This window comes from Melanotaenia boesemani, chromosome 5 (assembly GCF_017639745.1).
Source record: "Melanotaenia boesemani isolate fMelBoe1 chromosome 5, fMelBoe1.pri, whole genome shotgun sequence".
In the NCBI taxonomy this organism is placed as follows: domain Eukaryota; kingdom Metazoa; phylum Chordata; class Actinopteri; order Atheriniformes; family Melanotaeniidae; genus Melanotaenia; species Melanotaenia boesemani.
This window is the reverse complement of record NC_055686.1, coordinates 23,563,394-23,580,237: the sequence shown is the minus strand read 5'-3', so window position 1 is coordinate 23,580,237 and position 16,844 is coordinate 23,563,394. Positions and strand designations below refer to the sequence as shown.

The window sequence follows — 16,844 nt, the reverse complement described above, 5'->3', positions numbered from 1 at the left end:
TTTCTTTTTATATTTTACAAAGTAGGCCTACTTCTTCTCGTACTCTGTTCACTGTCTCTCCTCTGCACAGGGCTTATCAGTTGCAGAGAAAGAGGCGGAGCTAACATGCACCTGTGCAGTGACTTAGAAGAGCTGCCTTCATTGGCTATGGAGTGAATAAGAAACCCTCTTCCCTTGTGTGAAGCGCATTAGGTGATATATATATATATATAATCCTAAAAATAGTGCTGTCATGATTACTGGTATCCAAGGAGGACCAGAAGTTAAAATTTCCTTAATTTTATTTAGCAGACAAGATGTTAGTGAACAAAGTCAAATATTTACGCACGTTTTATATGTGTACAGATGATGTGAAAATAGCCCTTTTTACTGTACTCCTTTCTATACAGCTCATTTGTGATGCAATTTGCTAAAATGAAACGGCTTCTTGTGGCCTTTCATAATGCATTCAGAATACTGTTTTTACTTCCAAGATGGACAAGTGCAAGTCACATGCTTGTATCAAATAATGTACCCACTTTTCATGCTGTATTGATGAATCTTATGTATAAATTCATGTGTTGATTAATGCACTCAAAAAACATAATAACAATGGTTTTGACTGTACCAACCCTAAGTGATACAAGGTATTGCTCCTGTTTTTGGAGACACTGGAGTAGGTGTCTGTACAAAGACTGTTTCTTTTTTTAATGAAGTGTGTTGTATTTACTTTTTTATTAATTTATTTTAATTGTTGATATGGAGCGATACGTCTGAAATAAAGAATAAAGAATAGTAAAATTGCAGTACAAACATTCCATGATATTTTTTTTACAGATTTTTTACTGTTTCTGCTTTAAAATGGCTTGATCTCACGAAAAAAATATTTTATATAGACACATTTTCCTCACCATATTAATACACTGAACGGCCACTGAAATGGGTCACAGACTTTTGTCTGTTAAAAAATTATTACAGCTTCTTTCACTTATGTATTTATTCTGTCCTAAAATTGTCTAATTTTAAATGTTTTTATGTTGAGAGAACTTTTGTAGAACACAGAAATTAATTGGAACAGATTCCACTGGCAGGGCAATACTTTTATTGGGACAACATCAGGTTGTTCTTATTTATTTAGTGAGATCAGACTACAGTCTTCAGTTTTTTTCAAGGTGGCAAGGATGTTAAGCAGCTCATCTGTGGGCTTTTCAAATTTTTATTTATTTATTTATTTATTTGTTTATTTATTTATTTTTGCTTTGTATTTTTAGTTATTTTCTGTAATTTATTTTGTATTGTATTTCTTATGAAAGTTTTCTATAAGCACACAAAACACTGCACACAAGTTCCTCTATAATACATTTGCTGCATTGTACAATATAAAACTCTGTGATTTGTGATATTTAGGAGAGCACTGACAAAACAATCATATCTCAGCTGTTTATTACTTTCCCGATTTGGTCTTTGAGAAGGTTAGACCTTTATCTACATTTATTGGAACACTGTGTAACAGGAATCTGAGAGAAACTCATTTTGCTTTAATGAATTCATTTTATTTGTCAAGCAGTTAAAGGGATATTAAACATGTTTTAATATAAGTCTGAAGACAGAGTCCATATGCAATTTGTTGAATCCCAAGAGGCTGGCGACTTTCATCTCCAGGTCAAACTGTCAATCCTCCATCAAGAGACATCACCATTTGTATAACAGACCAATGCTTGATTCCATATTCACTCAGGGCTTTGGAGTTTTGATCTAGTCTTTTGCCACTGAAGACCATCTGCAGATCTCCCACAGTGTTTTCTACACTCCACCACAAATCATGCACAAACATGCAGGAGAGAGAAAAAAAGGGGACAGAAAATCAAAACATGCTCAATTGAAATATTGACTTTGGTCGATAATAAAACAAGAAACATATTTCCTATTTGATGCCTAATAATAAAATTCACTTGTAGTTCCAAATAGATTGTATTATTTCAGATGGAAAGGTTATGTTACATTCAACATTTTAAAAGTATAAAGTAAGTTTACCACATATAAAAGAATAATACGATAAAGTAACAATATTTGGTGGGTACATGTAAGACAGGTGTTAGTGGACAGATGCTGGAACCCCAACAACCCCATAAATCAACATAGCGTACTGTTGGTTTGTGTTTAGTCATGAGTCTGAAACTCCTCGAGTCCATCTTTGGAACAGAAAACCACTTCTTTGAAGTCTGAATTTGTGGTCAAAATGTAATGTTTTAATTAACAACAAACACCAGACTGGACAAGCTGCAGCTGTATTAACCTACCTGATATCGCGGAAAACTTCTCTGCTATTTTCATTTTTAGGTTCAGCACAGTTATGTTCCGCAGCTCTTTCTCATCTTCGCACAAGTCGATCGTCTTCTTGTCTCCACCAAACCCACAAACAATGACCTGGATCACGGTCCGGGTATCAAAGTATAATCCGTTTTTCTGACAAAACCAAAAAACGAAATAACAGAAACAGCGCCCCCTTTTCTTTTTTTCGTTTTAAACCAAAAACGGAAAAACGGTTTTTGCTTTCGGCCCAATAAAACGAAAAAACGAAAAGATCCAAATCAAATAACGGCCGAAATTTGGTTTTTGCAAATTCCTTGTTTCGTTTTTTTGTTTCTTATTCGAGATAGTGACGGCTGGCAGACCGGAAGCGGAAGGAGAGTGTTAACACTTCAGAACAAAAGTAGCGTGCAAACAGCTGGTTGTTTGCCAGAACGAGATGTTTAATCATTATTCTATCTGTGTAGGAGCCATATAAGTCGTCATGGATAGTGATCAATGGTTTTATGGATTGTTTTTTTTGGTTGCCATGGTGATGGGGGGCTCTGGCGCTGGTTTGCCAGAGAGAGGAGAGCTGGTCAGCCGTAGTTTTGTTGACCGCTTCAGTTTGTCCAGTTTGCCACGCACTCATTTGTCAAGTTGAATTACAGTTTGCCTTGTTTAATGTTCCACAACTATGTAGCCTACATTCCATTACGCATGTCATCAATCACACAATAAACCGGATCAAAGCAGCAAATCTGCGTGCCTCAATAACGAAGCTGTTAAGTGCGTTTAACTATTTTAACTTTACATAGACCACAGTAGCCTACAGACCTTCGTTGCTGTATGCTGGCACATTTATTGGCACCTCCCTCTACAACGCGTTGTGTTTTTCTTTCTGATGGATGTTAAGCATCATCTCGCCGTTTCCCACCAACGAACCCCTTTGTTGAAGCTACGAATTCACTCATCATTGCATCAATGAATAAACTCAACAGTGTACGTGTGTGTGTGAGCGCGCGTGTTTATGTGTGACAGCAGGTGTGTAGTGCATCCAGGTGGTGGGCGTGTCCAAACAAGGAGCGGCTGCAGCTTTTGACAGATTACAGCAACAGGCTGAAATCTCCGAATCTAAATGTCTGACAGTTCCTCAAACATTTTCTCTAGTCTCGTCTCCTAACTCGCGCACGCGTCTCGTCATGGGTCGTCAATGAAATAATTTCGTCATTGTTCACGAAAACAACTTTCCAGGATCTGGACCGGATCTGGTTTGCGGGTATCAAAACTACCTGACATCACAGCAAAAGTCGCTGATCTAAAATGACAAATGGATTGCGCCTTACAATACTATACACCTGATTTGCACGTTTGCCTGGAGAGAATCTGCATTATGGACATTTCAGCCAGAACGTGCAATGATGACTGGGATGAGACAGCTCTGCACGCACTATTTGAATACTACTGTAAATGTGCGGCCGCTATTTCTGCGCCTTGATTTAACACTTTTTAAAGGCAGGCGCGAGGCTGCACCCTCTGGGTGAGAGCGGAGGCAGCCATCTGCAGGAGTTCAGAGGTGTATCAGTCAGATGTTTGGTGCAGTCATTTAGTTCATTCTTAAATGTATCAATAATCAACACATCAAAGGGAAACCGTGAATCAACCTGAGTTTATATAAATGAAACTGAATATTCAACGCTTTGATCAGCGGTTATTAAATCAGACATGTATTTTGTCTTTCTATTTTTACTTTTAAACTCTGATGTTTGCAGTGCGCTCCTGACCTGGATGGAGAGCTCACCAAGCGCTCAGCTCTCCCTCCTCTACTTCCTGTGTGCCGTTCCCATCTCCAAGTCGCTCGAGACCAGCTGGTATTGAAAGCTATGTACCCCAACTTTGATCCCTTGCACCGGGACATAAATGACCAGCGTTACTCCTGATTCAGCGCTGTCATGGTTTACCTCACTGTATGGTCACAGAAGACGCACCTCATGATGTCAGACCATGTTGGCACAACACAGCAACTGCTTATCCATGTCCTGATTAACTAGCGACTTTTTTGGCTGTGCGGAGATACTTTCATCTATGGATTTTCAATTTTCCAATATTTCTCTTCCAATAATACCTCCATCTCCATCTTGCTAGTTGTGACCTTGGCGCAAGCAATCTTAGCGAATCACCCACAAACCCTGGCAAACTATTACTGTTATTTTTATCCCTCTAATTACAGCAATGTGAGGTTTTTACAATCAGTGGCTGTATCACTCTTCATGAGAGGTGTCCTTACTCTACAAGCAGAGCCTACTTTCACTGGAAGTACAGAATAACAGTGAGAACTGGGCTAAATTAGTACTGTTCTTTCCTCCTTTGTCTATATCTTGGCACACAGATGTTAACCTTTTAAATGCGTATTACTCCAGTGCTGCACAAGATCACATCATCTGAAAATAATACAACCAGTTCAGTTCAGTTGTTACTTATTAGGCAGAGGTCTGGTAGAAAAGGTTGCTGTACCATTAGGGCAGCATTCTTCTCTGCTGCTTTGATTACACTCTGAAACCTCTTCCTGTTGTCCTCAGTGCAGGCCCCGTGCTGTGATAGTTAAACCAGCAGGCTCTCAATACTAGAGTGGTAGAAGGTCTTCAGCAGTTCGGTGTCCATACCGTTCTTCCTGAGGACCCTCCTGGAAGGACACTGTGATGTTGGTCCTCCTCACTGTCGGGCCCATGTCTGGACCGCTGGAAATTACAGTAAAATACACCCTGACATACATTTAAGAGTGGATATGTTAGACCGTGTAATGTAAGGTTGTATTTTGCTAATTTGAAAACAGCCAAAAGCTTGCAAGTGGAATATCATTGTCTTGGTTTTAATGTGCTGAAACAAAACAACTGTATGCATGTCTGTGTGGTGTGTGAATAACTAATGGAACTAACACCTCCAAATGCACAATTCAGGAAACAAATAAGTACTCAGTAAACAAGAGTGCAAACACAATGTCATTTATTCCGACCACATAACACATCTCAACAGAACTATTTAACTAACTTAAACAAGTAACAACAAGAACCATATATAACCATTAACGCAAACAATGACCAAATATGGACAAAAGAAAATTAAAAAAATCAATCACGAATAGTGTCTTTGAGTAACTGAACAGTCTCCTCCATGCCTGTCATTTCAAACATTTTTGTAACAAAGTCTGCATCCCGGCACTTTGGGCAGCTGGGTTCATGGGCCACCCATTGATCAATGCACACCTGGCAACCTATCAGGCCACGGCAGCATGAGCTTGCCACAGGGTTCCTCATTGGATCTGCAAGATGCATGAAAATTGTTTGTAAGAACAATTAGTTGTTCATGATTAGCAGCTTCATGTCAGTTTATTCACTTAAAGAGGAAATATGCCGGAGGTCCGGAATAGCTGACATAATTAATTACATGACCTGACAGATTAGGAGTGAGAATGGAGGCTCTCTGTCGAAATTAACCTATCCCCATAATTATAAACAATAGATTTAGGGATGTCCCCGATTTCATTAATTTTGGGGGATTGGTTATCGGCGGATCAGTACATGTGAAACCGATCTTACTGTCTTCTTCTCTGTAAAGAAAAGTTCAAGATTTGAGCCGATAGCTCCGGTATTTCTTCAGGACGTAGAGAAGCCAAGCTAAGCTAAGGTGTTTGTGTTGGAATCTCAGTGTCAAATCGTATTATCGAGTTGTATCACATGAGCTGAAAGATCCAATTGTAAAGCTTCTTGCGGTGACGTGCTGTGTCAAAGATCTTTAGTTGTCGAGATGCTTCACTCCTCTGTCTGTGAGTCGTCTCCATGAATGAAACTTTGTTATGAACGCAATAATTGACGTCTAAGGACTAATATATCAATGGAATAGTATGGAATTTTACACAGTGCTGTAATTTATGCTACTATTACCCTTGTTACTTGTTTTTGTGCAACTTTTTTTCATTGTATATTAGAAAAATACACTGCAAAGGGTAAAATATTTGATGGAGCTCATAGCAGATAAAAACTGCCTCTAAGAATGGCATGAGAAACAGTGAGCAAATGGGACAATTTTGACATTTGTATTATAGTTGCAAGTTATATTTTTAAAGATAACTTTTTTATCAGCAATAACACAAGACGTACCGGACGATAAATCCCCCCAAAAATGCCCCCTGGAGTCCAAAGGGTTAACAAAGGTCCACCGGAAAAACATGTCTTCAATTTGGCAGCATTATGTGGTGAAAAATCGGAATCGGCAAAAATCGGTATCGGTAGATCAAATTTTTTAAAGATCTGTGATCGGCCAGAAAACTGCATTCGGTCTACCCCTAAATAGATTAGTAGGTACATTCCCTATGATTATCAGTGTTTTTTGTTTTTTAATTTGTGGGGCAGCGATGTGAGCTTCTCAACACACAATGATAATTGAAGGAAATTAACCAACTCATACAACTTAGGGATTATTAAATGCTTAACTATGCCTTATATGTGTTACCTTACACACCTCTGCATATGACGCATTTGAATGTGGCCTTGACTGATGCCACCTCCTCATCCGTCAAGGCTATTGTGCTAACTTTATTGGCCCTGGCAAATTGTCCGAGGTCTTGGAGGGCTTTGGTGATTGCTGGCAGCTGTTCTGCTGCCAGGACCAGCTCCTCCATGTTTGTGATGTGGCTCTCCTCTGTGACACTGGTGGAAGGCAAAACAAATTTGCAAATGAGAAAAGGTCCCTGCGGTTCTCCAATTTTAACTTGTTGACACTGTAGTTAGTCATGAGTAGATAAGCAAGCAGCTTAGTACTTAGATTACTTGCTTGGCCTTGCAATTTAAATAGTTGTTAGCTAGTTAAAAGGATAACATATTTTACCATATATATTTAAAGAATGAAAAATATAAAAGAAAAATAAAAAAATAACATTGTAACACTGTCATCCATATATCTATCTCCATTGAGCATGAAAAATCATATTTAAAAACACTTCTTACCCACTCCTCCTCTTCTTCCTCCTTTGCAGCTCCTCAAAGTCCAGTTGTGGGACAGCAACAACCTTCCTGGCATTTTGTCTCCAGAAGGCTAGGCCTGAAGCAAAGATACAACGCTGATTATTTTGCTGAAGGAGGATAATGTCTACTGGTGTTTCTTTACCAGTTTAATAAGCATGTTAAATGTTGTTTTGTCAATAAAATAAGTTTTAGTTTAAGACTTTCCATGTATGAATAAGCATGAGGCTTTCTGAACTTATGGCTTTAATGGGCTGTCCTGTGGCAGACAGATGTCAGCAAATTCACAGAAGAGCTTGAACCTTGACCCCACCCCATGTCAATGATTTATAAGCAAGGAAAAGAAGTAGAGTAACATTCAGAAGTTAAAGTTTGTTACAAAACAAAGCAATGTTAGCAACACAAAATACACTATTGCGATTAGTCTATGTTACTGATTACTGTTTAGTAATTATGAGTGGTATTTGACGCTTATGGAATAAGAATAAGATATTTGCTCTAACAGGTGATTGGTATCACCCAACAGATGAGGTTACATCACTTACCTCTTGAAAAAGAGTTGAAGCTTGCCTGAATAAAACATTTAATTTCATCAAAGGATCGAGTGAACAAGGCATTCTGCCAAAGGTAAACAACTTAACATACCATTAGTCCCACTAGACTCCACTAACTTGTTCCCATGTCCATCGCATAGAACAATGTCCATATCGCTCCTCAGCTCCCTCCTCACTTTTTCAGACATTGCTGGAATTGTGGCATCAGCCAGGCTGAACTCCACAATGAGTGAGGCACCATCTATCGTCAGGCTGCCTCTTTCCACCCTTCCAAGTAATATATTCCTTCCAATGCAAAGACAAAGAGGGGAGAGGTACATAAGATTTGGCGATGATTAGAACTTTTGTGCATGTTATGCATGAGAGTTTTTAATCACCATTTCTTGTTTATTTTCTGTTAATAAACCATGACAAAGAAGGTTATTTGGTCTCATACCTGGTGAAAAGTTTGGCAGGACGTGGGGTAGGGGGCCCAGCATGTCCGGTGGATGTAGATGGTCTTGTCATAAAGGTGAAGGCTGGCTGTCTTGCAGGAGGAACTGTGACAATTAATCTTTTTTTTTTCATGAGATTTATGATGTTAGGTGACTATCAAAACCAACTCACGAGTTACCAAGAGGCTGACCAAGGGAATAAAAGCTATTTTCTGGACAAACTTCCATAGGCTAAGGCTTAAAACACAAACAGTGAAAAACCCACAAAAACCTTTAAAAACATCCAAAACAACAGTGCAAGCCAGCAAGCACGTGTGCTTCAGCAAAAAGTAGGAGCTGGTTTGATGATCAAGCATGTTTTTTTTTTAACTCCTCTAGCTTCCTGGAGATGAATATGGTGTCTGTACCTGCATGAAGTTTGCCCCCCATCCTCAATAAAATATAGTTTCTATTGTTTGTGCAGCATTTGCACTAGTTTATGCTGAAAAAAATTAGCGTTTGTCTTGTTTTAGAATTTATGGTATTGCAAGTTTACTATTGACACTGTGATATGTGTTTTGATGTAACATTGCTATGACTGTGACACCAACCACTCGTGATCACAGTTACAATTTAATTTGTGTTTTTATTACGGATGATCCCATCTCTATAAACGCCTACTTAAATTAAATATGAAATTGTAAGTGTAATAGCTGTAATTTGCCAGCAGAGGGAGTTTCTCCCAAAATGAGCGCTGGGTGTGTTGGCTTGCTGGGAGCTGCCTCTTTCTCATACCAGAACCTACCTCCTGCAGACTGCAGCTCGTGTGTTTTTGTAGTTTCCTTCCTGCAAAAATACCGGGCCCACCTGAGGGCTTGCAGCCTCCCATTGTAGTCAACATGAACTTAAAATGGTCTCTTTCCAAAGTACTGCAAAAATTTGCATTTTTCATTGCACTTCACCTGCTGATGTAAAATCACGAGTTTACGAGTGGTATCTAAGGCGAACACTGATAATGCATTGATATCAAATGGCCATTACAATCACAAACTTAAAATAAGTACACGGTTTATATAAATGGGACTGTCAGTAATAAAAACATTAATGCAACTGCAGTTGTGATCACGAGTGGTCGATGTCACAATCATGCTACATCAAACACACGTCAAAGTGTCAAGGGCAGCCCACAGAGAGAAAGTTATATGAGTTTATGCAATACTGGAAAAAACTGAACCAGCACAAATGATAATTTTTCAGCATAATCCAGCACAAACGAATGAGACCACTTTAGGCTCAGTTGGAAAATGGGAAGCTGCATGACCTCAAATTCACTTTTCAAAGAGTGTTAAATATCTCGAAATCTAAAGCAGCACCAACAATCACTTTTTCAACACAAACCAGCGCAAATGCAGCACAAAACTGCGTACTATTGAGACTATTTTCATCAAGTTTTATTGAGGATGGGGGCCCAACTTCACACAGGTTGTCTTTGTTCCTCTAAGATTGTAAATATAATGTACAATTTAGATGTGGACCAAACAATTGTCAATGCTATCTTAACTGTAGTAGAAAAAGTAGCCTACCATTTCTCACCCATTTTAGAAACACAGAACCAATAATGAATCAATTACAATTCAATTAATTTGTATAGCGACAATTCATAACAAAGTCATCTCAAGGCGCATCAATAACAGATAATAGCAGATAAATCAGTTACAATAATCATATGCTTTGGCCTTACCAGGAACCGCTTCAGACCGCTCCTCATCCCCACAGACCTCACATCGATGTAAGTCATCATCATCGATGTAGCCTGTGGTGCTGGGCAGTAGGACATCACCACCGTCCTTTATTAGATAAATTGTGGATGGGATCAGCTAAGGGAGAATGGAAGACAATGACTTTCAAAAGTTTGATACACTGTTATGCATCCACACAGTCCCACTTCAAACTTTGTTTTCTTCTCCTTCATTCCTAAAAGAACAACATGTCACTGTCCAGCCAGATCTTAATGTTATATTTTCCAAGTTGGCATATTGTCATGAACTATGGCTGGTATCACATAACATTGGTCTGTAATGCTTCCATCCAATGTTCTGTCCTGTTATTAGTCTTTAATTTAATGTGTTGCAGATTTTGTTTTTTTCTGACATGGTTTATATCAGTGCTTCTCAAACTTTTTAGATCCAGTGCCCTCTAGCTATTATCCAGACCTCCTTCCTCTCCCACCACAGATATACTGTATAAAAGTGGGATGAAATGAGACAAGATCACAGTATGAGGTAATTGAAAACATCAGGTAAGAATCTGATTTAGGATGACAAAGAGACCTTGCTGGGTCTGAGCTGGAATGATCTTATTTGTGCTGTTTCGGAAAAAGAAATGAATGAAAGAATGATAACATGTGGAAAACTAATATCTGCTGTTTAAATGTAGTTTTAGAGTTTTACCTGAATATCTAATGCCAGAGCAAACATATAAAGTTTTGGATTGCATCCGCCATGTGCCATCCCACCACAACAACCAAACTTTATTTTCCCTCACATTTTGTTACAAAGCCAAAAACTGCAGACACAAAGCCATAAATGGAGCATATTAACTGTTGTTATGGAAGAGTTTTAGTTAGAACATTAAAAGTTTCCCTCTGATTGAACATAACTCTACCACGTTATTGTTAAACACCATCATGTAATTACAGCAACTGTAATGAGAAAAATAAGAATTACCTTAAAAATCCGGGAAATGTTGTCCAGTGTCAGGTCCATGTGCCGAACATTAACACTGCGGGTCCCACGCCACAAAGTCACTCTTCCGAGATCCATATCCATATCCAGAACCAGAGAGAGGAATTAAGAGCAATGCTATTCGTTTCACACCGTCTGCCTTGCAGAAACGAATGCTTTGCCCGCTCAAATTTGTGACATGTCAAACGGGTATTAGTAGTCCTTAATAGGCCTACGTATCACGCACATTCACCCGCTCAAATTCGAAGTTGCTCCCGCGTATACTCACACAGAGATGGCTCTTGATGCACACCTAGATTTAATCAAAACTATGATGTCAAATGGCAAAACTTACAATGAAATTTCCAATACGTTGGTTTCAATGGGTTTGGAGAAAGGCGCGTCGGTCCCGAGTATAAAGAAATTCTGCGCAAGTCGGAACCTAAAAAAAAATAGACTGGTGTCAAAGTGTCAGTTGGAGGGCGCAGTTGTGGATGCAATTCAAGAGGTAAACGGCCTTCATATGATAATAAGTTTGAACATTGCTCACTGCCAGGTAGAGCAGCGGCGCTGCCTGTAGTAGGCCTACATAAACAGCAATTGATAGCATCATATTTAATTTAATGGTTGTAAACTGCCTATTCACAAACGGGATAGCCTGATTTGAAGACTGACATTTTTGTCATGCATTACTCTTCAGATCATGATGGCAACACAAATAACTGCATATTGGTGCTGGGTGGCCAGCTCTTGGCCACAGTGGCACTACACAATGAACGGATTTGTCACCCGTGTTCTGCTGAAAAAAGCACCTGTACGCATGCCGAGAAAAACTTGCTCCGCTAGAAGCCCAGTAACATGTTAGGGCTGGACAATTAATCGAATTTTAATCATGATTACAATCATGCCTTCTAACAATTATAAAAACACTGTAATCGAAGAAAAATCATTAATGTCACATGTATAACAGGAACACATATAGACTGGCTATTCATTTTTTTATTACCATTATTATTTTAATATATTATTTTACTCCTTTACTTATTTCAAATTTATTTGCAGTTGTTTCTTTAAAAAGTTATATTTGAGGTTGAGCTTTGGTGGTTCAATAAACACTTATTAAAATCAATAAATAATCGTGTACATTAATCGTGATTTCAATATCAATCAGAAGAATTGTGATTATTATTTTTTCCATAATCGTCCAGTCTACTACTGGTCTAACCACAGCCAATGTATCTTTATGATACTATAACATTTTATGTGTCCAAACCTCAGCTTGTGTGTGTGTTTGTGTTTAATACCTTTTATTCTTTTTTAGACAGGGCCGACTTATGGTCGGAGGTTGATGAAGGGATACCTCCATAGCAAAGGCATCCATGCCTCAGAAATGAGAGTTGCAGCTGCACTGAAGGCTGTTCAGCCTCCTTACCACGAGACTCGTTGCCAAGTGAGTATGCACTTAAAACTTCTTTGTGTTGTAGCCTATTTTAAGTTCAACGGTAAATGCAAATGCATTTCACATGTGTGACAATAAATCAGCCAGTGAAAAGGTCTGGATTTCCCTTTCTCATGTTTTTAAAAGTCTGTGCCCTACTGGGACTACTTTACTCGGAATGCACCAGGCCTCTTGTAGTTCTGTTGTGTCGTAATTGTTTTAAGTTTCATTTTTGGCCTGACCGCATGAGCCTAGCAGCCTAGCAGCTACACCGCAGAAATTGCCATTTGTGTTATATGCTGCATTAATCCTGTGTGTCTGAGTTCCGTGTGCGTTCGTACTTGACAAACCACACACACCAACAACCATACAAATACATCTATGCAGGAAACAAATCATCTGCACCTCCTGAACCTTCAGTAAATCTGGCTGAACTGTACTGATGGAGTTTGCCTTTTCCTTCTGACCGAGGACGATTCAGTTGACGCGCAATCCCGAATCAGTTAAACGCATACAATCCCAAAAACATGTTCTTCTAGTTGATGTTAGTGCTTTTCAATAAATGGCTCAATTTTTGTGAGATATGAAATTTTATCCATTTACAGCTTGCCTACAAACAGTTTATTGCCCCATTTCTATCTTTTAAGTCAAATATCCCTTTCAGTTACATTGAAACCATTGTCAATCTTTTCTCTAGGGCTTGAGGAATCTCAATCCCATGCCGTATCAAGCGGCATATTTTGGTCAAAAGCTTCACATGGACCAAAATGAAAAGATGGCCATGTATGGGGTGACATATGTGGTGGCCATAGATGGCTATAGCAGCAAGATTGTGGCCTACTCCATCATGCCTGTAAAAAACAATCTTGTTATATATGATGAAGTGTACAGGTGAGTTGATATGTGGATTATATATGTACAAAGCTGTGTGATTTCTGATGAAAAATGTTTTACTGATGAAAGTTTTTAACAACTGCCCTTCAAGTGAAGTTTAAGTTGAAGAAAGTTTGATAGTGTTTTGGCTTACAGTTGTATAGGAAAGAATAAGAGCCAGCTTGGACTGGACTGATCAAAACAATGTGCAGCTCATAGCAATAAAAATGAAAAGTCTTTACCCTGTTGGCTTTTTATTATATGTTTTGTAGTATTATTATTATTAATTTTTCTAATGCAGCATGACATGATTAAGGGATGAGAAAAAATTTTTGAATGTATTTGGGTAGTAGTAAATATAAAATTATACATTGTAATTATCCACAGCCAACTGATGAGTCCATTCAAATATAAAATATGTCATTAATTTGTGATAGGGTGTGCAATTTGAATGAAATGGTTACGTTTTTTTGAGCTTTTATTTCTCTTTTCATTGATTGAAAAGGAATGCTGTTGTGACCTATGGCCTTTGGGATCAGCTGAGGGTGGATCACGGAGGAGAATTCTATCTCTCACTCTATATCCAGGAAAAACTGTCAGGGTACAGGTTTCGGCAAGACAGGGAACCATGCCAGCAGACAGCATCAACAAGGGTATTTAAAAGCTTTTCAAAATATAATTTTTCTCAACATGAAATATGTGTGTATGGGTATGTATTTTTCACAACAGAATTGAACAGAACAGAACTTATTGATGTTTTTGAATTCCCTTCTGCTCTACATTTTCACAGAACCACAGGATCGAACGTGTGTGGCCAGAGGTGAACAACAGGGTCACCTATCCACTGAAGGCAGCCCTGGTTCACCTGGTGGACCAAGAGCTTATTGATATGGACGACAGCACAGTCCGATACTGTGTGTCAAACCTGACCTGTCAGGTAGCCAGGATCGGAATCCAACGCTTTATTGATGCTTGGAATTCTCACACAGTTTCAGGTATTTCTTCAATTTTATGAGTTGTCACCGCGACACAAAAATAAGTTCCCATACCTGGGAGGTTGTTATGAGAATAACTTCCCCCTCAGCAGCACCTGGTATTGCCTGCTGCTTTCTCTGTTCCCACTGAACATTTTCAAGTTCAAAATGTTACCGTAAACGATGTGTAAATACAGCTCATCTTAAAAGCATTTTAAAAGAGTCCCTCAATTATTACACATTTTGTTTTATAGACTTAATTTGATAATAAGTTTAATTTTTTCATCATAACTCAACACAAATTAAAGGATTTTAAAGGATTTTAAAAATATAATCATTAGATTTACATAAGAACTGACAAACTAGCTCATTTATTGTTTTTTGGCTGCAAATCAGCACATAATGATTTCCTTCTTGATGACACATTCACATGAATTTGATATTACATAAGTTAAGCACCTGACAACACTTTACTGTTGGTGTTACAGTTGCCTGTCAGGCCAAATCAGACATACATGGACACAAACAGTTTATTTCTGTGTAATGTCAGTAGACTTTAGCATTACTGATACTGGGATGGGGACAGTTTGTTACAGTACAGTACAGCAGAGTGTGTCTCAATACCAAGAGAAACATACTGTACACTGATTCAACATTGTCTTTCATAAGGAAGAGGGATTCCAAATGTCCTGGCTGAAGGTGGATGTCAGGTGAAGCTGTCAGAACAACATCTGCCAGGTTCAGCAGAGGCTGCTGATCTCTACCTGCAGGAGAGGGGGGCAAACCTGACCAGAGAGTCAATATTTGGCACCAATCCCTTTCAGTCTCTGGAAGACCAGCAAAATGCAGAACAGCAGTTCAACATTGCATACCCAGACTTGGGGAGTCTGTTTAACAGTGCCGTGAACCAACAGCATCGCCCCTTCCAGGAAGCTGTAATGGAGCTGATCTCTGTTTTGCGGAGACAACAAGTCTAGAGGGAAATATGTGTTTAATTTTCTTTTGTCCATATTTGGTCATTGTTTGCGTTAATGGTTATATATGGTTCTTGTTGTTACTTGTTTAAGTTAGTTAAATAGTTCTGTTGAGATGTGTTATGTGGTCGGAATAAATGACATTGTGTTTGCACTCTTGTTTACTGAGTACTTATTTGTTTCCTGAATTGTGCATTTGGAGGTGTTAGTTCCATTAGTTATTCACACACCACACAGACATGCATACAGTTGTTTTGTTTCAGCACATTAAAACCAAGACAATGATATTCCACTTGCAAGCTTTTGGCTGTTTTCAAATTAGCAAAATACAACCTTACATTACACGGTCTAACATATCCACTCTTAAATGTATGTCAGGGTGTATTTTACTGTAATTTCCAGCGGTCCAGACATGGGCCCGACAGTGAGGAGGACCAACATCACAGTGTCCTTCCAGGAGGGTCCTCAGGAAGAACGGTATGGACACCGAACTGCTGAAGACCTTCTACCACTCTAGTATTGAGAGCCTGCTGGTTTAACTATCACAGCACGGGGCCTGCACTGAGGACAACAGGAAGAGGTTTCAGAGTGTAATCAAAGCAGCAGAGAAGAATGCTGCCCTAATGGTACAGCAACCTTTTCTACCAGACCTCTGCCTAATAAGTAACAACTGAACTGAACTGGTTGTATTATTTTCAGATGATGTGATCTTGTGCAGCACTGGAGTAATACGCATTTAAAAGGTTAACATCTGTGTGCCAAGATATAGACAAAGGAGGAAAGAACAGTACTAATTTAGCCCAGTTCTCACTGTTATTCTGTACTTCCAGTGAAAGTAGGCTCTGCTTGTAGAGTAAGGACACCTCTCATGAAGAGTGATACAGCCACTGATTGTAAAAACCTCACATTGCTGTAATTAGAGGGATAAAAATAACAGTAATAGTTTGCCAGGGTTTGTGGGTGATTCGCTAAGATTGCTTGCGCCAAGGTCACAACTAGCAAGATGGAGATGGAGGTATTATTGGAAGAGAAATATTGGAAAATTGAAAATCCATAGATGAAAGTATCTCCGCACAGCCAAAAAAGTCGCTAGTTAATCAGGACATGGATAAGCAGTTGCTGTGTTGTGCCAACATGGTCTGACATCATGAGGTGCGTCTTCTGTGACCATACAGTGAGGTAAACCATGACAGCGCTGAATCAGGAGTAACGCTGGTCATTTATGTCCCGGTGCAAGGGATCAAAGTTGGGGTACATAGCTTTCAATACCAGCTGGTCTCGAGCGACTTGGAGATGGGAACGGCACACAGGAAGTAGAGGAGGGAGAGCTGAGCGCTTGGTGAGCTCTCCATCCAGGTCAGGAGCGCACTGCAAACATCAGAGTTTAAAAGTAAAAATAGAAAGACAAAATACATGTCTGATTTAATAACCGCTGATCAAAGCGTTGAATATTCAGTTTCATTTATATAAACTCAGGTTGATTCACGGTTTCCCTTTGATGTGTTGATTATTGATACATTTAAGAATGAACTAAATGACTGCACCAAACATCTGACTGATACACCTCTGAACTCCTGCAGATGGCTGCCTCCGCTCTCACCCAGAGGGT

The 16,844-nt window shown here is 39.1% G+C and overlaps 2 protein-coding genes across 2 annotated transcripts; one reads left to right on the top strand and one right to left on the bottom strand.

The window, feature by feature from the left end:
• Nucleotides 1-5,254: 5,254 nt before the first annotated feature.
• LOC121639279 lies at nucleotides 5,255-11,167 on the bottom strand. Its single transcript, XM_041984438.1, has 8 exons — nucleotides 10,980-11,167; nucleotides 9,995-10,130; nucleotides 8,277-8,379; nucleotides 7,954-8,125; nucleotides 7,832-7,904; nucleotides 7,272-7,365; nucleotides 6,787-6,974; nucleotides 5,255-5,587 (listed from the first exon to the last, which is right to left on the bottom strand). Exons 1-8 carry the CDS (start codon nucleotides 11,079-11,081, stop codon nucleotides 5,397-5,399), a joined length of 1,059 nt encoding a protein of 352 aa, XP_041840372.1. The 5' UTR covers nucleotides 11,082-11,167; the 3' UTR covers nucleotides 5,255-5,396.
• On the top strand, nucleotides 10,125-15,394 carry LOC121639942. Its single transcript, XM_041985531.1, has 6 exons — nucleotides 10,125-10,535; nucleotides 12,298-12,426; nucleotides 13,112-13,305; nucleotides 13,793-13,940; nucleotides 14,078-14,282; nucleotides 14,931-15,394. Exons 2-6 carry the CDS (start codon nucleotides 12,325-12,327, stop codon nucleotides 15,236-15,238), a joined length of 957 nt encoding a protein of 318 aa, XP_041841465.1. The 5' UTR covers nucleotides 10,125-10,535; nucleotides 12,298-12,324; the 3' UTR covers nucleotides 15,239-15,394.
• Nucleotides 15,395-16,844: the final 1,450 nt, after the last annotated feature.